General features: G+C 43.3%; 2 protein-coding genes across 4 annotated transcripts; one reads left to right on the top strand and one right to left on the bottom strand.

Moving 5' to 3' along the window:
- Positions 1–319: 319 nt before the first annotated feature.
- LOC124019519 (serum paraoxonase/arylesterase 2-like) lies at positions 320–7,062 on the top strand. 2 transcript variants are annotated; one of them, XR_006835794.1, is made up of 10 exons: positions 320–458; positions 763–833; positions 2,808–2,863; positions 3,186–3,351; positions 4,198–4,327; positions 4,467–4,667; positions 4,802–4,883; positions 5,025–5,153; positions 6,210–6,424; positions 6,587–7,062. XR_006835794.1 is itself a non-coding variant. In XM_046334878.1 (9 exons), exons 1-9 carry the CDS (start codon positions 385–387, stop codon positions 6,369–6,371), a joined length of 1,071 nt encoding a protein of 356 aa, XP_046190834.1. In that variant the 5' UTR covers positions 320–384; the 3' UTR covers positions 6,372–6,508. The 2 variants fall into 2 exon arrangements, 1 of the variants encoding a protein (XP_046190834.1); XM_046334878.1 differs by lacking the exon at positions 6,587–7,062 and having other exon boundaries at positions 6,210–6,508.
- Positions 7,063–7,214: 152 nt separating this feature from the next.
- On the bottom strand, positions 7,215–22,212 carry LOC124019518 (potassium channel subfamily K member 5-like). 2 transcript variants are annotated; one of them, XM_046334877.1, is made up of 5 exons: positions 20,953–22,212; positions 11,354–11,465; positions 11,037–11,203; positions 8,784–8,952; positions 7,215–8,572 (listed from the first exon to the last, which is right to left on the bottom strand). In XM_046334877.1, exons 1-5 carry the CDS (start codon positions 20,986–20,988, stop codon positions 7,857–7,859), a joined length of 1,200 nt encoding a protein of 399 aa, XP_046190833.1. In that variant the 5' UTR covers positions 20,989–22,212; the 3' UTR covers positions 7,215–7,856. The 2 variants fall into 2 exon arrangements, with proteins under 2 accessions (XP_046190833.1, XP_046190832.1); XM_046334876.1 differs by lacking the exon at positions 20,953–22,212 and adding an exon at positions 13,627–14,099.
- Positions 22,213–22,921: the final 709 nt, after the last annotated feature.

Genomic DNA, 22,921 nt, shown 5'->3' on the forward strand with positions numbered 1-22,921 from the left:
AAACAAGTATTTGATATGTTTTTTACCCTCTTTGTAAAGTGAACTAGATTCAGTTGTAATGTAACTGAATATTGTTTTCTTCACAAGTGTGTTAACTTCTTTACATTAAATGTGGGCTGCTAATTTGGCATGCAAGTCTCAACTGTTGTTTAGTTGTCAACTCATTTGTCTGAAAAGCAGCAAACAAGTGATGTGGACAATATCATCATCATGAACCCGGGGCTCACAGTTTTGGGACTGCAGATTTGACCTCCCTCCAGGAATTGCTAAACTACAGCTCGCCCCATGGTTCAACTGTGCAATTACACTCTGCCTGTACACAACACACCCACATTTTGCACACGGCTTTCATAACCTTTGACCAAGGGAAAGAGTTTGTCTGCCATGAAGTGGGTGCTTGTTACCATCTGCATTGCTGCATTTGCAGCTCTTTTGGGGCAAAGACTTCTTAAATTGAGGTAGGCTGCATGGTTGCTGAACATTTTAACATTATAGGGCATGTGTATCTTCTTTGGAATGTCTTCGGAATCATGCTACATTTCCCTGATCAGAGTTTACAATATTGACCTGATTGGCATTGTCAACAGAGGCCTCAGACATTAAAAGTGATATGTGAAAAATAGTCTTTTAGCAACTTTGTTGTGAACTACTTTAGGTGAATTGAGCAGTGGTGTGAGTGAGAGTGTCAAAAGCTGAATTCAGAATGATCTGTATTACTCTTTCTTTCACACCAAAGTAATATTAACCGGGTTCTATTTGCAGTGAAATAGCCCTTGCCAACAGAGAAGTGCCTGTAAAACGCCTCCCCAACTGTCACCTATTAAAGAATATAGGTATGTCTGAACCAGTCCATTAAATTGTAATCATATTGACATTATAACAGTTCATGCTTTAATTAATACAGTGCCTTGCGAAAGTATTCGGCCCCCTTGAACTTTGCGACCTTTTGCCACATTTCAGGCTTCAAACATAAAGATATAAAACTGTATTTTTTGTGAAGAATCAACAACAAGTGGGACACAATCATGAAGTGGAACAACATATTGGATATTTCAAACTTTTTTAACAAATCAAAAACTGAAAAATTGGGCGTGCAAAATTCTTCAGCCCCCTTAAGTTAATACTTTGTAGCGCCCTTTTGCTGCGATTACAGCTGTAAGTTGCTTGGGGTATGTCTCTATCAGTTTTGCACATCGAGAGACTGACATTTTTTCCCATTCCTCCTTGCAAAACAGCTCGACCTCAGTGAGGTTGGATGGAGAGCATTTGTGAACAGCAGTTTTCAGTTCTTTCCACAGATTCTCGATTGGATTCAGGTCTGGACTTTGACTTGGCCATTCTAACACCTGGATATGTTTATTTTTGAACCATTCCATTGTAGATTTTGCTTTATGTTTTGGATCATTGTCTTGTTGGAAGACAAATCTCAGTCCCAGTCTCAGGTCCTTTGCAGACTCCATCAGGTTTTCTTCCAGAATGGTCCTGTATTTGGCTCCATCCATCTTCCCATCAATTTTAACCATCTTCCCTGTCCCTGCTGAAGAAAAGCAGGCCCAAACCATGATGCTGCCACCACCATGTTTGACACTGGGGATGGTGTGTTCAGGGTGATGAGCTGTGTTGCTTTTACGCCAAACATAACGTTTTGCATTGTTGCCAAAAAGTTCAATTTTGGTTTCATCTGACCAGAGCACCTTCTTCCACATGTTTGGTGTGTCTCCCAGGTGGCTTGTGGCAAACTTTAAACAACACTTTTTATGGATATCTATAACAAATGGCTTTCTTCTTGCCACTCTTCCATAAAGGCGAGATTTGTGCAATATACGACTGAATGTTGTCCTATGGACAGAGTCTCCCACCTCAGCTGTAGATCTCTGCAGTTCATCCAGAGTGATCATGGGCCTCTTGGCTGCATCTTTGATCAGTCTTCTCCTTGTATGAGCTGAAAGTTTAGAGGGACGGCCAGGTCTTGGTAGATTTGCAGTGGTCAAAAATCTTTTTGTATCCAAATCCGGCTTTAAACTTCTTCACAACAGTATCTTCGACCTGCCTGGTGTTCCTTGTTCTTCATGATGCTCTCTGCGCTTTTAACGGACCTCTGAGACTATCACAGTACAGGTGCATTTATACGAAGACTTGATTACACACAGGTGGCTTGTATTTATCATCATTAGTCATTTAGGTCAACATTGGATCATTCAGAGATCCTCACTGAATTTCTGGAGAGAGTTTGCTGTACTGAAAGTAAAGGGGCTGAATAATTTTTCACGCCCAATTTTTCAGTTTTTGATTTGTTAAAAAAGTTTGAAATATCCAATAAATGTCGTTCCACTTCATGATTGTGTCCCACTTGTTGTTGATTCTTCACAAAAAAATACAGTTTTATATCTTTATGTTTGAAGCCTGAAATGTGGCAAAAGGTCGCAAAGTTCAAGGGGGCCGAATACTTTCGCAAGGCACTGTACATATAGTATAGTTCTTCTATGTTTCACATCGGTGTGAGATAGATACCAATGTAATGTTGAAATAGCCTGTTCTACTTTGAGCCTGTTCCAGTTATTCCAGTAGGCTCAAAATAATGAGTCTTCTCAGTATGTGTGAGATCAGGCTGTATAACCGCTAGTTGGGCAAGTGTCAGGGCTGAAGTTCATTAGACTAATAGTCCAAGTATCAACGTGTCCCAGCATGCTTTGTTTGGTGTCATAATGATGATGTTATGTTTAATGAAGGCCTTTGGCCAATGGGATAAAAATAATACATTGATATAGGCTATTGCTAATAGTTTGTGGACAATCCTATATGTACAGAATATGGAGCAGAGGACTTCACCATACTTCGAGATGGACTGGCCATCATAAGCACCGTAAGTAAAATCCATTGTCATGATGCGATCCTTCATGGCAAGCATATTCTGGTAAGGCACACTGAATAATTAAAATATTGTCCTCAATTCATAATATTGCCTGTTGAACATACCTTCCTCACCCCAATGATAAAATAACTATTTTTACAGAATAAAATGGCTGTTTTTAATGATACAATACATACACCATGTTGTATCCCAAATGGCACCCTATTCCCTACATAGTGCACTAATTTGGTCAAAAGTAGTGCACTATATAGGGAATAGGGTGCCATTTAGAACCTAACCCTGTCACTCATGTCAAATCAATACCCCCACCCAGGGCTTGAAATATCCTGGAATGCCCTCCTTCTCTGATGACCCAGGGAAGATCTATACCCTGGACCTGTTGGACCCCAGACTCATCCCTGTGGAGCTGACAATCAAAGGAGACCTGGACCAGGACTCCTTCAACCCCCATGGAATCAGTGTCTACATTGACGAGACAGGTAAAGTATGGGAGATTTAGCTCTCACATATGAAATGAATTTGTTTCAAAAACATCGGACATGTGATAACTTCACAAAGTGGACCAGTGAGCTTTGTGTAATCACCCACCCAACCAATAAAATCCACAGTGTATATAGAGACACACTTTGACTGTGAATTTCTCTGCTAGTCACTTTCCCTCAAGACCGGCTAGACCGTAATGGCCAGCTGTTTGATTCAACAACATACAAAAATGGAAATTACACAAGATATGTTTATAATATATTTTATTAATAAAATATAAGTACAATATACAGTACCAGTCAAAAGTTTGGACACACCTGCTCATTCAAGGGTTTTTCTGTTTTTAAAAAACTATTTTCTACATTGTAGAGTAATAGCGATGACATCACAACTATGAAATAACACATATGGAGTCATGTAGTAACCAAAAAGTGTTAAACATATCTAAATATATTTTAGATTCTTCAAATTAGCCACCCTTTGCCTTGATGACAGCTTTGCACACTTTGGCATGAAGAAAAACCCTTGAATGAATAGGTGTGTCCAAATATTTGACTGGTACTATATAGCAAAACAGTGCAGTATACAGTAAACTAATACAGTATACAGTAAAACAATACAGTATACAGTACAACAGTACACAGTAAAAGAGTACAGTATAAAACATGTGTCAGCAATTATTCTAGTTACTCAAGTCAGAAATCGCAGCAAATTCCTCCATTCCAGACCAGACCACTACTGTGTGTGTGTGTGTCTTCCCTGTCAATCAATAGAGAGCCTTAGACACCAGAGGAGACAGTAGAGACGATATTTCTCACTGCTGAACTCCCATCTCCTTCCAGATAAAACCATCCATCTGTTTGTTGTCAATCACCCTCAACATTACACGAGCCAGGTAGAGATCTTTCTATTTGTCGAAGAGGACAACACCATTGTGCACCTGAAAACTATAAAGCATGATCTCCTTCATAGGTAGGTGTGAGATGTTTACATTTACATGATGTGGATGAACCACATTGGCTATGTACTGTACAGTATGACCAGTGAGAGTTCCACAGTGGTGTGTTTCTGCTTGGATAACTCTGTATGTTTTTGCCCTTTACTCTCGCAGTGTGAATGACATTGTGGCTGTGGGAGTGGAGAGCTTCTATGCCACCAACGATCACTCCTATCCCAGTGCAGTGCTACACATGCTGGCTGTGATCCTGGGTCTACCCTGGGCTGACGTGGTTTACTACAGCCCTGGAGGAGTGAAGGCAGTGGGCCATGGCTTCCTATCTGCAAACGGCATCAACATGTCACCCGACAAAAGGTGCCTTCTTTGTTTCCACAATTGCAGTAAAGTCTACACAATTGAGAATCGAACAGTTTAAATTGTACAAATTGATTGTGCTCTTTGGAAGTGTGTTATGCAGTAAAACAATAAATGTGTTTTTTTCCTCCCAGGTATCTATACGTGTCTGCTATTTTGGACCATGAGATTGCTGTTTTTGAGATAAAGAAAAATAAAGACTTGGTACATGTCAAGGTAAAACTTTTTCACTACATCAAATATGAACGCAAACTTCTTTACGGGCAAAATATTATATTTTGTATTGTTTCTAGAGATGGTCCAACCGCTGTAATACAATCAGACATCACATTCCTAATGATGTCTGTCTCCAACCAGTCTGTAGCCGTTGGGTCTCTCTGTGACAACATCGAGGTGGACCATGTAACAGGTGACATTTGGCTGGGTTGTCACCCTAATGGAGCAAAGGTAGCAGTATATGACCCTGAGGATCTACCTGGATCTGAGGTTAGTATGTCATTTACCATGTCCTCTCTAGTTCTATTATATTATAGGAATAAATTCACTCTGATCTCAGTTCCAAATGGCACCCTATTCCCTATAGCAGTGGTTCCCACACGTTTTATAGTCCCCTACCCCTTCAAACATTCAACCTCCAGCTGCGTACCCCCTTTAGCACCAGGGTCAGCGCACTCTCAAATGTTGTTTTTTTGCCACCATTGTAAGCCTGCCACCCACACACTATACGATACATTTATTAAACGTAAGTGTGAGTTGTCGTCACAACACGGCTCGTGGGAAGTGACAAAGAGCTCTTATAGGACCAGGGCATAAATAATAATATAATAATAGTCAATAATTTTGCTTTTTATTTAACCATCTTAGATATAAAACCTTATTTGTTAATTGAAAATTGTGCATAACACACCACAGGTTAATGAGACGGGTGTGCTTGAAAGGATGCACTTAACTCTGCATTGTTGGGTTGTATTGGAGAGAGTCTCAGTATTAAATCATTTTCCACACACAGTCTGTGCCTGTATTTAGTTTTCATGCTAGTGAGGGCCGAGAATCCACTCTCACATAGGTACGTGGTTGCAAAGGGCATCAGTGTTTTAACAGCATGATTTTCCAAGGCAAACTGAGTGCAGCCCAATCCATAAATCTGGCAGTGGCTTCTGATTAAATTAAATTTTCACTGAACTGCTTGTTACAACGTTTATGAGGCTCTCTTGTTCAGATATCGGTAATTGGACTGGAGGCAGGGCATGAAAGGGATAACCAATCCAGTTGTTTGTGTCATCCGTTTCGGGGAAGTATCTGCGTAATTTCACACCCAACTCACTCAGGTGCTTCGCTATATCACATCACCAGTTTGGGAATACCTGCCCTATAGAGTATATATCACCCCAGTTTGGGAATACCTGCTCTGTAGTGTATACTCCCTATGGGCCTTGGCCAAAAGTAGTGTAGTGCACTGTATAGGGAATAGACTGCCATTTGGGACACAGCCTATGTACCAAAAGCTTTAATTGGTTTTCTTTATCATAATTTGTTTTATAGGTCATTAGGATTCAGGACATCCACTATGAGAAGCCAGTGGTGACTCAGGTCTATGCTGATGATGGCAGTGTGCTCATAGGATCCTCTGTAGCAGCTCCCTATGAAGGAAAGCTTCTCATAGGAACAGTCTACCACAAAGCCCTGGTCTGTGATCTGAAGTAGCCAATAATTCCTTCCAGACATCTGATTTCCAAAGTCTGTGTGTGTATATATAGATGCAGTAATGACACTCAAACTGTATTGTAGTCAAAGTCTGTGTGTGTATATATAGATGCAGTAATGACACTCAAACTGTATTGTACTCAAAGTCTGTGTGTATATATAGATATAATGACACTCAAACTGATTGTACTCAAAGTCTATGTGTGTATATATAGATGCAGTAATGACACTCAAACTGTATTGTACTCAAAGTCTATGTGTGTATATATAGATGCAGTAATGACACTCAAACTGTATTGTAGTCAAAGTCTGTGTGTGTATATATAGATGCAGTAATGACACTCAAACTGTATTGTAGTCAAAGTCTGTGTGTGTATATATAGATGCAGTAATGACACTCAAACTGTATTGTACTCAAAGTCTGTGCTGTTTCTGTATAGCACATCTTGTCTGGTGTAATATGATTGAAAAGTATAAATATTCCGCATGGTTGCCACAATATAACACTGTAATTACAATTGTAATTATGTTAAATGATAAGAGGCCGTCTGGGCTCTTTTAAGTTCCTTAGTACTCAATAGTGTCTGTTCCAGGTGCGTAGGAGTCAAAATAAGAATACTGGAAAAGATGAGAGACCTGCACACTGTCGAAAATGGTGGACTATTTGTATTGATTAAACAGTTATATTTCATTATTTTTCTTTGACATATTGTTGATCATCGATCTTTGGGGGAATATTTTTCAGGGGGAGGGTAATGACAAAGCAAAAAATACAAAATGATTCTATATCTTATATCTCCTTTATCATAACCACTACTTCTACTCATATAAAAAACATGGAAATTGCATAGAAACGCATGTAAACTTTATTTCTGTAGGCAGTTTGTAACAATAGACAAACTACATTGCTTTCAGTTTCTCATTTTAGAGTCAGGTAAATCACACTGGCAACTCTGAGGAGTCCATCGTTTGCTATATTTTCCTTCTTTTACTTTTCCCACAGACCAAAATGTGTGTTTAACATCGAGATAAAGATAACAGAGAAGACAGGAAGTTGTCCAGACTGTGTTCATGATCTTAGGCCTTGATAATCTTGCGTCATACATTTCACTGATCACTATGTTAAGGAAAACCGTTGAAAATTTGTTTCCACTCCTCACCACCAGTCTCTGGTTGTCCCAGGACCTTGTTATGATGCTTCTACATCATTCAGTTCAGATGGATAAAAAGGTGTGATGGGGTGATAAATAAAAAGGTGTGATGGGGTGATAAATTAAAAGGTGTGATGGGGTGATAAATGAAAAGGTGTGATGGGTACAATAAATAAAAAGTTGTGATGATCCGCGGACCCATCACAGACCCATCATACCTTTTTATTTATCTGAATTCACAGGTTTTCTGCACCAACCAAACTTCTAGGAGAGCGCGATAGTCCCCTTTTGATTACATCATTCAGTTCTCCAGGAAGAGGATGGATCCAAGGCTTCAGCCTTTCTCATCATTCTCCTCTCCCGAATCCCCCTCCACTACCTTTGATACAGTAAACCTATTCTCTCCACCATCTTGATTCTGAACATTCTCCTCTTTGTTGATGTTAGGACCTAGATCGACGGGGTTTAGGTTCTCTTTTGAGTTGGACACATAAACAGCCTTCGCTCTAGTGTCCCTATCCAGACAGTTCTCCTCAAACACAGGGTCTTTCATAAAGACAGGGTCATCCTCGATAAGCCTCTGCCCCTCCTCTCCCATCCCAAAGCTGCTGAGTAACATATTGTGACTGATGCTAAGGTGGCGCCTCAGGCGGCGTGGGGAATGCTCCAGGGTTTGGATATTCGTCCCCAGGATGTCACTACAGCTCTTTGAACGACTCAACTCCTTGAATTCCGTCTTCGGCTTTGCGGCAGCGCCAATCTGCCTGATGGCGGTGCTGTAGTCCTCATGCTTCTCAGACAGGAAGTTGAAGATGTCGACGGCGGTGGGGAGGCGGCGAGGGCTGCGGATGTCGTCCTTCTCGAGCTGCCATCGATGGTCCAGGTGGTCCATCCTGTGTCTCTGTCTTCTCTTCTTCAGGACCTTGTGAGCCGACACAACCATGTGGACGTTCCAGCTGAAGAACAGAGACAGCCAGGCCAGACCCATGTAGATCCACACCTCTGCAAACACCCGGTACAGCCTTGGGTAGTCTATGTTTGGATTGATACCTGTGGAGTCAAAAAGAGAACATAGTTTAATTAAGTATATGTCACCCTTTCTTCAGCTTGGACAAAGCAGGATTGCACCAGGCAATGAATCCAACTCCAAATAACTGTATGATCCTCTAACGTGAATTAGGTGATATCATGATATCTCTTAAACATAGACTAATATTTTCTGAGGAATGCCATCTACTTCATGAAAAGCCTATGTAACTACCTGCGACGTAGTCCCCGAAGCCGACAGTGGTGAGGGTGATGAAGGAGAAGTAGAAGCCCTCCAGGTACGACCATCCCTCCAGGGACATGAACACAAACGGGGGGATCACCAGGTGTACCAGCAGACCCCACAGGAGGAAGATGGCCGTGCAGATCAACTGGACCTTTTTCTGCAGACGTCACAATCAATCAATCATTTAAATGTATTTAAAGAACTTTGTGACAACTGCTGATGTAAAAAGGGCTTCACAGTGAGCCAGCCTAGACCCCAGAGAGCAACCAAAGCACAGTGAGCCGGCCTAGACCCCAGAGAGCAACCAAAGCACAGTGAGCCAGCCTAGACCCCAGAGAGCAACCAAAGCAACCTAAGCAGCAGCTAAAGCACAGTGAGCCTAGAGAGCCTAGACCCCAGAGAGCAACCAAGCAGCAGCGAAAGCACAGTGAGCCGGCCTAGACCCCAGAGAGCAACCAAAGCAGCAGAAGCACAGTGAGCCGGCCTAGACCCCAGAGAGCAACCAAAGCACAGCAGACCCCAAAGCAACAGCACAGTGAGCCGGCCTAGACCCCAGAGAGCAACCTAAGCAGCAGCTAAAGCACAGTGAGCCGGCCTAGACCCCAGAGAGCAACCCAAGCAGCAGCTAAAGCACAGTGAGCCGGCCTAGACCCCAGAGAGCAACCAAAGCAGCAGCTAAAGCACAGTGAGCCGGCCTAGACCCCAGAGAGCAACCAAAGCAGCAGCTAAAGCACAGTGAGCCAGCCTAGACCCCAGAGAGCAACAGCTAAAGCACAGTGAGCAGGCCTAGACCCCAGAGAGAGCAAAAGCACAGTGAGCCGGCCTAGACCCCAGAGAGCAACCTAAGCAGCAGCTAAAGCACAGTGAGCCAGCCTAGACCCCAGAGAGCAACCAAAGCACAGTGAGCCGGCCTAGACCCCAGAGAGCAACCAAAGCACAGTGAGCCAGCCTAGACCCCAGAGAGCAACCAAAGCACAGTGAGCCGGCCTAGACCCCAGAGAGCAACCAAAGCACAGTGAGCCGGCCTAGACCCCAGAGAGCAACCAAAGCACAGTGAGCCGGCCTAGACCCCAGAGAGCAACCAAAGCACAGTGAGCCGGCCTAGACCCCAGAGAGCAACCAAAGCACAGTGAGCCGGCCTAGACCCCAGAGAGCAACCAAAGCAGCAGCTAAAGCACAGTGAGCCGGCCTAGACCCCAGAGAGCAACCAAAGCACAGTGAGCCGGCCTAGACCCCAGAGAGCAACCTAAGCAGCAGCCAAAGCACAGTGAGCCGGCCTAGACCCCAGAGAGCAACCAAAGCACAGTGAGCCGGCCTAGACCCCAGAGAGCAACCAAAGCAACAGCTAAAGCACAGTGAGCCGGCCTAGACCCCAGAGAGCAACCAAAGCACAGTGAGCCGGCCTAGACCCCAGAGAGCAACCAAAGCACAGTGAGCCGGCCTAGACCCCAGAGAGCAACCTAACAGCAGCAGCTAAAGCACAGTGAGCCGGCCTAGACCCCAGAGAGCAACCAAAGCACAGTGAGCCGGCCTAGACCCCAGAGAGCAACCAAAGCACAGTGAGCCGGCCTAGACCCCAGAGAGCAACAGCTAAAGCACAGTGAGCCGGCCTAGACCCCAGAGAGCAACCAAAGCAGCAGCTAAAGCACAGTGAGCCGGCCTAGACCCCAGAGAGCAACCAAAGCACAGTGAAGCCTAGACCCCAGAGAGCAGCAGCCAAAGCACAGTGAGCCTAGACCCCAGAGAGCAACCAAAGCACAGTGAGCCGGCCTAGACCCCAGAGAGCAACCACAAGCAGCAGCTAAAGCACAGTGAGCCGGCCTAGACCCCAGAGAGCAACCAAAGCACAGTGAGCCAGCCTAGACCCCAGAGAGCAACCAAAGCAGCAGCTAAAGCACAGTGAGCCAGCCTAGACCCCAGAGAGCAACCAAAGCATCGGCATGTGACACAAGTGACAATGTTAGACCAATCCCTTTGATTTGACCATGTCAATTGTCATTTTTGAGTGTTCCACCAGATCTGGTGATAAGGCTAACATGTCTTGTAGGCTAACACTTCTCCATTAGTTGGACCATACAGGATTCAGTCATTAGTACCCAGCTACAGTGGCTAAACGTGGCTTACCATTGGCAAATCGCTGTTAATAAATGATTAAGTCATGTATTGCACCTCCCCAAAAGTCATTGATAGAAATCCAAATCAGTACATTAGACGTGCTGAGAGACTCCCAGTGAGTCTTACCACACTAAGGCCTTTGAGTACCAGGACCTGTCCCAGGCGCTTGGCTCTGTCTCCGAAGAACGAGCCCAGCTCACTAATCCAGGTGAGGCAGAGAGGGATCCCACACAGGCCATACAGGATGCAGAATATACGGCCGCCAGCCGTCTTTGGGGCAACATTACCATAACCTGCAAATCACAAACGTATAGGCTTTCAGACAGGGGTGGCAGCTTCATTTGTGCTATGGTTAGACATTGGGTAACTGAGTTAGCAGCTGTTATCGGAGAGAGATGAACATGATTCAATGTTTCCAGTGTTGTATTCAACATATTACCCACCTATGGTAGTGACAATAGTGGCAGCAAAGACAACCGAATTGGTCCAGTCCCAGTTGTTGTAGGTATTCTCTCCAGTGATGGTCACACCTTGTCCAGCAGCGTCTGACACCACCTAGGGAACAGAGTGGGTTATCACACTGTACAAACAGAGCTGATCTTAACCGGTAACGGGTTTCATTGGGATTCATTTCAGGAGTCTTCACACTCTAGGTAAACACAGAGTGACTTTGGGAATCTAAATTCACTGAGATTGAGCAAATAAAAATATAATATGTTCCCACTTTGATTTGTTTGAAAAGTATATTTTAGTCATTACACACAAACAATAGACCCCTGTTATATATTTCCAGAACCTTCAAATAGAAGGACACAACCGTAATGAAGGAACTGACAACGCCCTCTGTAGTCTCGTCAACACGACCCTAGACAGCAGTGGCATTGAAACATTGGAGGCAACCCGGATATCTAGAGAGACAACGCCCTCTGAAAATATGCTGCCCCTTGGCTATTCCACGGTAGCAGAGTGGCACTGAGACTCTGATTTGACACTATAAAATGGATGATTGCAAAGTTAAACAAAACATACAACTCTGCACAGGGACTACTTTTAACAATTTCCACTGAAAACATATTGGCTTGAAGAACAGTGCAGACGCAAAGTTTGGCAACATAATGACTGCAATCTTCTGACGTCATTCTGTTACCAACGTTGCATCTGCATTGTTATCGGAGCAAAGAAAATGGCAAACCAGTTCTTCTGAACTGTCCTAACATGCTGACTTGGCTCCTTGGTTGAAGAGCACAGAGATGATGAAAACGTATGTAGGCTCATCAGTGATGTGTTCTGTTGCTATAATGGAAACTTGATTTATAAGCGTAGAAGTACTCCAAGCTTTTACTGCAACAGTGAAAATAATATATTCATAATAACATATAAAAATACAAATATGCACATATATTATCATTAACACAGCCATATCAGTACTGACAAGGACTGAAATGTCCCAATTTGACAAGCTTTGTTTAGATTAAATAATTTCAGATGATCTACAATGTTATTTTTTCAGGTAAAATGACCCACAAAGCATTTGACATCAGGCATCGCCTTTTGGACGTCTTTTTCTGATCCTCCATATTTTGGGGGTATTTTTTTGGAGCCCTGATTTCAATGTCCACGAAGGTGGATTTTTGGCCTATATTTGGCCCAAACACAGACGTGGAGCTGGTCCACACAGACCAGATGTGTACTTTATCATTACAACAATACCCAGCTACTGTTTGTTTGTACATGTATATTTTGGACATTCAGCAGATGCTCTTATCCAGAGGGACTTACAGTCAGTGTATTCAACCAAGGTAGATAAACAACAACATATCCCAGTCATAGCAAGACAAAATATTCTGTAGACATTACTCAGAATGTTATTGTAGTTAAAGTGGTCTGTTGGTTCATTCTGTATGCTGGCCTACTTTGATCATCATTGCAGCCAGTTTTAAAGCATTTGGAACAGATAACATTACTGCATGTGATAGATGGGAGCAATAATACATATTTGGTTTCTTACTTGATAGAACATGTATAGCATTAATTTTTTTTGCCATAGAATCAATGTCTGAAAAATACACATTTTCAACGTCTGGAAAATACATATTTTTTCCCATTCATTCAGCCTCTAAAATGCACCTGATTTCAACGTCCAGAAAATAAGTATTTTTGACATCCATATAACACTTATTTTCGAGGTCCCAGAGGTCTAAGCTTTCATTCAGCACCTGAAATGCCCTGGGTATGTTTATTATCCAGGGACAACGTCCATGGGCCTAAATAGTTGTCGAACAGTAGGCCTAAAACATAGTGGCAATTCTATGGTAACAGAGGGATTCTGAGACTCGGATTTTTTTCACTTTAAAATAAACAAAAAACAATGATTGCAAAAAAATTCAACAAACCACACAACTCCATGCACAAGGACTACTTTTAACAACTTCCACTGAAATGTTTACAATACATTTGCTTGAAGAACAAAAGTGCATAGAGTTGTACGGTTTGTTTAACTTTGCAATTATTGTTTTTTGTTTGACATACATTTGAAATGGAAAAATCCGACATTCAGCAATTGCTGTTACACCTTGGAATCGCCCATGGTGTAAAATACAGTTTTAGAGACATAATAAAGTTCCAATGCTGACCAAGCTGACAACACAGTAATGATAATCATTAAAACGCCGATTGGGAAGATAATACATGTATTCTAAATTGAATCCCTACATACCCCCAAAATATAGTTCAGATCTTCTTTAGTCAAGCACGGATATGTTTTAAGAATGTTTTCCTTTTGACGGGAATATTCGGATTTGGCCAGTTTCCAATTGGGTTCTTCAAGTATTTGAAATATTGCTGCCCCGATCGATAGGTAAAAAATGATACCTGACGTTAATACAGGACCCTTATCAGACATTGCCGATCACTTCAAAGTAAACCTCATTATAAACTCGCATCAGAATTGTTGCCCAAAACAAAAAATAGGACGCGTGTTGCATTCAAACTTCTCTTCCTGGTTCCTGTGCTGGGTAATTACAAACGTGGGAGACTGGGATTGTGATAATGCAATGGAGGAGGACAAATTCAACCCAGTCCACATACAAGACATCGTTTCAGGTGTGCGCCATTGTTTAGCCTATAGTATCATTTTCAAAGAGACAGAAAAACGTTATGTGCCTTTCTGACTTCCACAACCTAGCTATATGGGTTTAAAGCTGGAATCCGTAGCTGTGAAACTGCCACGTTCGCCTAGCTACTTCAAACAACGAACACTGTTTTTTCCCCCTCAGACATCATTGCACATCATTGCAGTGCGATAGAACAGCAGATTATGTACTTCTCAAGCTTCACAATCAAAGCCAAATCAATAAGAAACGCGACCAGTGGCACTGTTCACTGTATGCTGATCTCAGATGTAATGCTGTGTGGATTAAAGGTCTCAAATTAAATATCTTTATTGAGTTTTGACTGATTGAAAGTCTCTGTCTGTGGATGTGTTTATGGAAAACAGCCACAAAGACGTCTACCTTTACGAAAACAGATTACAGTATAACTGGTGTATGCTGCAAATACCGCATCCAAAATAATACCGTTTTTTTACTGCAGTAATTTTGCAGTGTATTTGCAGTTCAACTTCAGTACACTGGTTATTCTGTAATTACTGCGTCCAAAATACCACAGTTGACTGCAGTTACTGCACCTTTACGGCTGTTTCAAAACGGACTCTTTTTTTGTAAGGGTTCAGATTTGGTCTGGTCCATTTGCCCGCAAACACAGATGACTAAGTTTTGTTTGGACTGCACAGTACAGTAGAGAACTATACAGTAACCGACTGTACATTACATTAAAAAAGTAGAGTACAGTACAATACAGTATAGTTCAGTACAGTATAATGTACTGAATTGTATCCTACTTTACTCTAATGTACTCTACTTAATTAAACTACTGTACTCTACTGAATCAAACTCTACTGTACTGTATTATCCTGTGCTCTACTGTACTGAACTGTGTCGTACTGTGCTGTTCAAGTTTGTGAAGCATAGCCTAGACGTCTATGATTCTTTCAGATTTGGTCTGGTCCGGAGCAACCACATTTGTACTTAGTATAATTTCCAGTTTGCAAGTATTTGTTTTTTACATTTACATTTTGGTCATTCAGCAGATGCTCTTATTCAGAGCGACATACAGTCAGTGCATTCAACTAAGGTAGATAAACAACATATCACAGTCATAGCAAGACAAAAAATATGACTGAGAATATTACTGAGAATGTTATTGTAGTTGATGTGGTCTGATGGTTTATTCTGTAGGTTGGACTACTTTGAACATCATTGCTGCCAGTTTGTAAGCTTTTGGAAAGCTAACATAAGTGCATGTTTACAGATGGGAGCCATAATATATATTCTATGTTGCAATCTTCGCTCGGCTCCTCTTTCCTATATTAAATGTATTTAAAATGTATTATTGTGATATTATGTTTACTTCATTGAGAATGTATGTACAGTTTAAATTTGGTCAATGATGTCTTTTCACCTGTCATTCAGAACTGAAAATGAACCTAACTTCAACGTCAGGAAAATACGTATTTACAGCGTTATTATGCTTACTGGGCATGTATAATGTTATTAACCTATATGTAGGCTACATTACTGACATATAATAACATGATATGTAGGCTATAATAACATAATAGCCTACATTATTGCCTTTCATAAAATACAGATACACACACACATTTACTTGCAGGCATTGCCTACACACAAGTGCACAATAGAGGCACTAAGTTGAGTTGGCCAGCTTGTAGTCCCAAAAAACAGAATAGAGTTACCTCTGGTTCGTTCAGCTATGAAGGGAAAGGAATCGGGAAAGAATGGGGTTTTGGGAAAAATGCCAAAAATAAGGTCTGAGGCTAACACAGACTCAGGAGATCTTATACATTTTGTTTTATGAGATATCAGTCAGTTAATGTGACTATGAATTATGAAACCTTTATGTGCTTGTTTTGATTACATAAATGCTTCAAAATTCACAAAAGGTGATGTTAGCTGAGATGATCTCATAGAACAAAAAGTATAAGAGCTCCTAAACTTGTATTTACCACAGACATTATTTTCAGCGTTTATCCAACCCCCCCTAATCATGAATTTCCACATAAGTTTGGGCCAACGAGACATTGTGGAGTTAGTGCCTACAAAAAGACACCATGTACTATTGCTCTCTATAGAGTACCACAGTATGAGTCATAATACCCATAACAAACAGGGAAATGGTTCCAATCGTTTTTCTATCAGTCATTTTCCCCACAAGGTATTTTAGAAACACTTCAAATAAGGCATGTGTTTTGTGTAGGCTTACCCTTCTGTGATGTTTTGATAACAGTGTAAATATCTCTATGACAAAGTTACTTTTATCAATGTATTTGCCTGTATTTACCCCCCCCCCCAAAACAAAAAAAAATGAAATGTTAATTAGCTGCTAATGTGGCTATCATAAAGAACTCCAAATCCCATGATGATCTGGACGAGCCTGCCGAATCGAGGCAAAGGTTAAAAAAAATCTCTGGATTAACTATCTAGTGTTAGCTAAATGTAATAATTCATAAATTGGCTAAATCTCTTTAATTTGACAACTCTGTGAACTGTCTTTTGCAAGTTTGAAATTGACACAATACCTGTTAGCAAAGATGTCAGCTACAGATGACGTGCAGGAGCTTGCAGGGATTTGTTGTTATGCTGGTGAATGAGGACCCAAAAGCGACTTAACGGAAACAGAGTCTTTATTCACGTCTTAAACAAAAGCGATAATCCTAATGCAATCCCCTCGTCAGTAGAGAGGAATGACTGGAGACGCGACCACAGACTGCAGGTCGCTTCGGGAAGGCACCGGCCGTAGCTGACTTTGACACCTGCTCACACGCAGCATCTGAAGAAGGTAAAACACGACAGGGCGGAACAAGGACACAGAACAGCGAACATCAAGCAAGGATCCGACAAGGACAGAAGCGGAAAACAAAGGGAGAAATAGGGACTCTAATCAGAGGGCAAAATAGGGGACAGGTGTGAAAAGAGTAAATGAGGTAGTTAGGAGAATGAGGAACAGCTGGGAGCAGGAACGGAACGATAGAGAGAGAGAGCGAGAGAGGGAGAGAGGGGAGGGGAGAGAGAGGAATAGAAAGAGGAAAGAACCTAATAAGACCAGCAGAGGGAAACGAATAGAAGGAAAGCACAGAGACAAGACATGATAATCAATGACAAAACATGACAGTACCCCCACTCACCGAGCGCCTCCTGGCGCACTCGAGGAGGAACCCTGGCGGCAACGGAGGAAATCATCAATCAACGAACGGTCCAGCACGTCCCGAGATGGAACCCAACTCCTCTCCTCAGGACCGTAACCCTCCCAATCCACTAAGTACTGGTGACCACGTCCCCGAGAACGCATGTCCATGATCCTCCGTACCTTGTAAATAGGTGCGCCCTCGACAAGGACGGGGGAAGACGAACGGGGCGCGAAGAAAAGGCTTGACACAGGAGACATGGAAGACAGGGTGGATGCGACGAAGATGTCGCGGAAGAAGCAGTCGCACAGCGACAGGATTGACGACCTGAGAGACACGGAACGGACCAATGAACCGCGGGAGTCAACTTGGAGAAGCTGTCGTAAGGGGAAGGTTACAGTGGAAAGCCACACTCTCTGACCGCGACAATACCTAGGACTCTTAATCCTACGTTTATTGTCGGCTCTCACAGTCTGCGCCCTGTAACGGCAAAGTGCAGACCTGACCCTCCTCCAGGTGCGCTCACAACGTTGGACAAAAGCCTGAGCGGAGGGAACGCTGGACTCGGCGAGCTGGGACAGAACAGAGGAAGCTGGTACCCAAGACTACTCTGAAACGGAGATAGCCCGGTAGCAGACGAAGGAAGCGAGTTGTGAGCGTATTCTGCCCAGGGGAGCTGTTCTGCCCAAGACGCAGGGTTTCGAAAAAGAAAGGCTGCGTAATATGCGACCAATCGTCTGATTGGCCCTTTCTGCTTGACCGTTAGACTGGGGATGAAAACCGGAAGAGAGACTGACGGAAGCACCAATCAAACGACAGAACTCCCTCCAAAACTGTGACGTGAATTGCGGACCTCTGTCTGAAACGGCGTCTAACGGGAGGCCATGAATTCTGAACACATTCTCAATGATGATTTGTGCCGTCTCCTTAGCGGAAGGAAGCTTAGCGAGGGGAATGAAATGTGCCGCCTTAGAGAACCTATCGACAACCGTAAGAATCACAGTCTTCCCCGCAGATGAAGGCAGACCGGTAATAAAGTCTAAGGCGATGTGAGACCATGGTCGAGAAGGAATGGGAAGCGGTCTGAGACGACCGGCAGGAGGAGAGTTACCTGACTTAGTCTGCGCGCAGTCCGAACAAGCAGCCACGAAACGGCGCGTGTCACGCTCCTGAGTAGGCCACCAAAACCGCTGGCGAATAGAAGCAAGCGTGCCCCGAACGCCGGGGTGGCCAGCTAACTTGGCAGAGTGAGCCCACTGAAGAACAGCCAGACGAGTAGAGACAGGAACGAAAAGAAGGTTACTAGGACAAGCGCGGCGACGCAGTGTGAGTGAGTGCTTGCTTTACCTGTCTCTCAATTCCCCAGACAGTCAACCCGACAACACGCCCTTCAGGGAGAATCCCCTCGGGGTCGGTAGAAGCCACAGAAGAACTAAAGAGACGGGATAAGGCATCAGGCTTGGTGTTCTTATTACCCGGGCGATAAGAAATCACGAACTCGAAACGAGCGAAAAACAACGCCCAACGAGCTTGACGTGCATTAAGTCGTTTAGCAGAACGGATGTACTCAAGGTTCTTATGGTCAGTCCAAACGACAAAAGGAACAGTCACCCCCTCCAACCACTGTCGCCATTCGCCTAGGGCTAAGCGGATGGCGAGCAGTTCTCGGTTACCCACATCATAGTTGCGTTCCGATGGCGACAGGCGATGAGAAAAATAAGCGCAAGGATGGACCTTATCGTCAGAATGGAAGCGCTGGGATAGAATGGCTCCCACGCCCACCTCTGAAGCGTCAACCTCGACAATGAATTGTTTAGTGACGTCAGGAGTAACAAGGATAGGAGCGGATGTAAAACGCTTCTTGAGGAGATCAAAAGCTCCCTGGGCGGAACCGGACCACTTAAAGCACGTCTTGACAGAAGTAAGAGCTGTGAGAGGGGTAGCAACTTGACCGAAATTACGAATGAAACGCCGATAGAAATTAGCGAAACCTAGAAAGCGCTGCAACTCGACACGTGACTTTGGAACGGGCCAATCACTGACAGCCTGGACCTTAGCGGGATCCATCTGAATGCCTTCAGCGGAAATAACAGAACCGAGAAATGTGACAGAGGAGACATGAAAGGCGCACTTCTCAGCCTTCACGTAGAGACAATTCTCTAAAAGGCGCTGGAGTACACGTCGAACGTGCTGAACATGAATCTCAAGTGACGGTGAAAAAATCAGGATATCGTCAAGGTAGAGTAATCCGTTATGGATCGATCACCTTGACATAGGGAAGCCAGGGCCCTAGAAGCCTCCTTACCAAAAACTGAACGATCAAAAACCCGTATCATCTCCTCTTTAAAGTTCAGATAATTGTTAGAACACTCAGCTCTTGCCTCCCAGATAGCTGTGCCCCACTCCCGAGCCCGACCAGTAAGGAGTGAAATGACGTAAGCAATCCGAGCTCTCTCTCTTGAGTATGTGTTGGGTTGGAGAGAGAACACAATATCACACTGGGTGAGAAAGGAGCGGCACTCAGTGGGCTGCCCAGAGTAACATGGTGGGTTATTAACCCTAGGTTCCGGAGACTCTGAAGACCAGGAAGTAGCTGGTGGCACGAGACGAAGACTCTGAAACTGTCCTGAGAGGTCGGAAACCTGAGCGGCCAGGGTCTCAACGGCATGACGAGCAGCAGACAATTCCTGCTCGTGTCTGCCGAGCATTGCTCCCTGGATCTCGACGGCAGTGTTGCGAGAATCCGTAGTCGCTGGGTCCATTCTTGGTCGGATCCTTCTGTTATGCTGGTGAATGAGGACCCAAAAGCGACTTAACGGAAACAGAGTCTTTATTCACGTCTTAAACAAAAGCGATAATCCTAATGCAATCCCCTCGTCAGTAGAGAGGAATGACTGGAGACGCGACCACAGACTGCAGGTCGCTTCGGGAAGGCACCGGCCGTAGCTGACTTTGACACCTGCTCACACGCAGCATCTGAAGAAGGTAAAACACGACAGGGCGGAACAAGGACACAGAACAGCGAACATCAAGCAAGGATCCGACAAGGACAGAAGCGGAAAACAAAGGGAGAAATAGGGACTCTAATCAGAGGGCAAAATAGGGGACAGGTGTGAAAAGAGTAAATGAGGTAGTTAGGAGAATGAGGAACAGCTGGGAGCAGGAACGGAACGATAGAGAGAGAGAGCGAGAGAGGGAGAGAGGGAGGGGAGAGAGAGGAATAGAAAGAGGGAAAGAACCTAATAAGACCAGCAGAGGGAAACGAATAGAAGGAAAGCACAGAGACAAGACATGATAATCAATGATAAAACATGACATTTGTAGTCTTGCATGATGACTAATTTGATGCTAATTAGCACTTTGGAATCTGAGTGTAAATAAAGCCGAATATATTGATAAAAGTCACCTTGTCTGAAAAAGAAAGCCTGACTTGCCTAGTTAAATAACGGTTAAATAAGATGTTTAAAAGCCTACACGTAACACAGGCCTTATTTTTAGTGTTTCTAAAATCCCCTATAGTAAAAATGAATGGTTGAAAAATTATTGGAACCATTTCCTGGGCGCCCGAAACGTGGATGTCGATTATGGCAGCCCCCCGCACCTCTCTGATTCAGAGGGGTTGGGTTAAATGCAGAAGACACTTTTCAGTTGAATGCATTCAGTTGAACAACTGACTAGGTATCCCCCTTTCCCTTTCCCTGTTTGACCGCTAGGTTTTTGTGGGTATTATGACACCTCCACTGTGGGGCTCAACATTCTCAACATTACAATATTACTCACTCTGGAGTCAATGGGAGGGACCACCCCATTCACCATTATCGTGTTGAGCAGGGGAGAATCGCCCTTGTGTTGGGTAGATTAGCTTCTAAACTGACCAGCCCTTTCGGAGCTCACACACACACAAACACACACACAATCACACACACAAACAGAGATAAGAGCAACCGTCATAACACACACACATTTTCTCACTGTACTGAAAAACAAGTGAGAGGTGTATCTTCTCTAATGAGGGCTTTTGAAAAGGTCACTCACTGTATGACATCTTTCCTGTTAGTCTAAGAAAAAATAACTAATGTAGCCTATACCGGAAACCTCTGAAAACTCAGAAAAAAATAAGAAAATGTATTTCTTATTTTATGAAACTATAACAGTTATCAACAGTTGATAATATATGCGCATATATATTTATGCATATTACTAGTAGTATATTTCTAAACGATAGCATTCTCAAAGAATTGTGGAAAATAAGAATGAGGCCTTAATCTTACTCAGATAATTCATAGAGAAAACAAGAAGGTTTAGGCCAAAAGCAGATGAGGGGGAAAGAATGCATTAATATGGTCAGGTGGGGAAAAGAGAGCATTAATGTGGTCAGGTGGGGAAAAGAGAGCATTTCTGTGGTCAGGTGGGGAAAAGAGAGCATTTCTGTGGTCAAGTGGGGAAAAGAGAGCATTTCTGTGGTCAGGTGGGGAAAAGAGAGCATTAATATGGTCAGGTGGGGAAAAGAGAGCATTAATGTGGTCAGGTGGGGAAAAGAGAGCATTTCTGTGGTCAGGTGGGGAAAAGAGAGCATTTCTGTGGTCAGGTGGGGAAAAGAGAGCATTTCTGTGGTCAGGTGGGGAAAAGAGAGCCTTAATGTGGTCAGGTGGGGAAAAGAGAGCCTTAATGTGGTCAGGTGGGGAAAAGATAGCATTAATGTGGTCAGGTGGGGAAAATAGAGCATTAATATGGTCAGGTGGGGAAAATAGAGCATTAATATGGTCAGGTGGGGAAAAGAGAGCATTAATATGGTCATGTGGGGAAAAAAGAAAATTTCTGTGGTCAGGTGGGGAAAAGAGAGCATCAATGTGGTCAGGTGGGGAAAAGAGAGCATTAATGTTGTCACTCAGGTCAGATTAAATACCATATACCATGGTGCTGAACCAGGCAGATAGGTTATGTCATTGTGTTATTTTTGTACCAAGAGAATGTGCCAGGAATGGCCACTGGGACTTAGTAGTAATATTGGGACAGATGCTCAGACAGCACAGCTGTTTAAATGAAATGTCCCTGAAAGCTGTGCTTAGTGCTCACTGCTTTACCCAGAGACAGGGCTTTCAAATGCATTCATCTTTGAGGGCTTTCAAATGCATACCTCTTTGAGGGCTTTCAAATGCATACCTCTTTGAGGGCTTTCAAATGCATACCTCTTTGAGGGCTTTCAAATGCATACCTCTTTGAGGGCTTTCAAATGCATACCTCTTTGAGGAGGAGTGCATCTGACTGTCATACATTTTTCATCATATTAATTGTGAATGAAAAAAGTTTAACATTTTATTTTAGATGAATACACTAACCTTATTACGAAGGTTATTAAAATATACGAGGGTAGCGGAATCCAGGATAGTTTGAAGTCAAAAAGTATTATTGTCTCCTTGACATGTAGATTCGTGCAAGTGTGTTATACCCCGTATACACAGCGGGATTACAACGGAAGATCCTACAACAGAGAGCGAGAGAAATCACGCTGGCACAAGGCCCAGTTGAACAAAGCGTTCTTTGACCACACATTCCAAACCTGTTATGCACTCCACTGCATAAACCTGATGGCACCGTGGTCAGGTAAATAGTATCCCTGCATTGACAAGAAAAGCTACCTGCTCCAATGCTCCCATCCAGCAACATTAGGTTACCATCTATTTGATTTACCCAGCAAGTAGAGCGCATATCATCTGGTATCGTTTAAGGTTTGGTTTCTATTGGAGTG

This window comes from Oncorhynchus gorbuscha, unplaced genomic scaffold, assembly GCF_021184085.1.
Source record: "Oncorhynchus gorbuscha isolate QuinsamMale2020 ecotype Even-year unplaced genomic scaffold, OgorEven_v1.0 Un_scaffold_617, whole genome shotgun sequence".
NCBI classification, from domain to species: Eukaryota; Metazoa; Chordata; class Actinopteri; order Salmoniformes; family Salmonidae; genus Oncorhynchus; species Oncorhynchus gorbuscha.

Excerpts from the sequence above, each read along its gene's own strand:
- LOC124019518 (XM_046334876.1), bottom strand. The coding sequence starts at position 13,812 with ATGTCTGATAAGGGTCCTGTATTAACGTCAGGTATCATTTTTTACCTA. Across the intron at positions 11,466-13,626 it reads ATCTGAACTATATTTTGGGG|GTGGTGTCAGACGCTGCTGG; the intron begins GTATGTAGGGAT and ends TCTGTTCCCTAG. Across the intron at positions 8,573-8,783 it reads CTTCGGGGACTACGTCGCAG|GTATCAATCCAAACATAGAC; the intron begins GTAGTTACATAG and ends TTGACTCCACAG.
- LOC124019519 (XM_046334878.1), top strand. The coding sequence starts at position 385 with ATGAAGTGGGTGCTTGTTACCATCTGCATTGCTGCATTTGCAGCTCTT. Across the intron at positions 4,328-4,466 it reads AAGCATGATCTCCTTCATAG|TGTGAATGACATTGTGGCTG; the intron begins GTAGGTGTGAGA and ends TTACTCTCGCAG. Across the intron at positions 4,884-5,024 it reads AAGACTTGGTACATGTCAAG|TCTGTAGCCGTTGGGTCTCT; the intron begins GTAAAACTTTTT and ends GTCTCCAACCAG.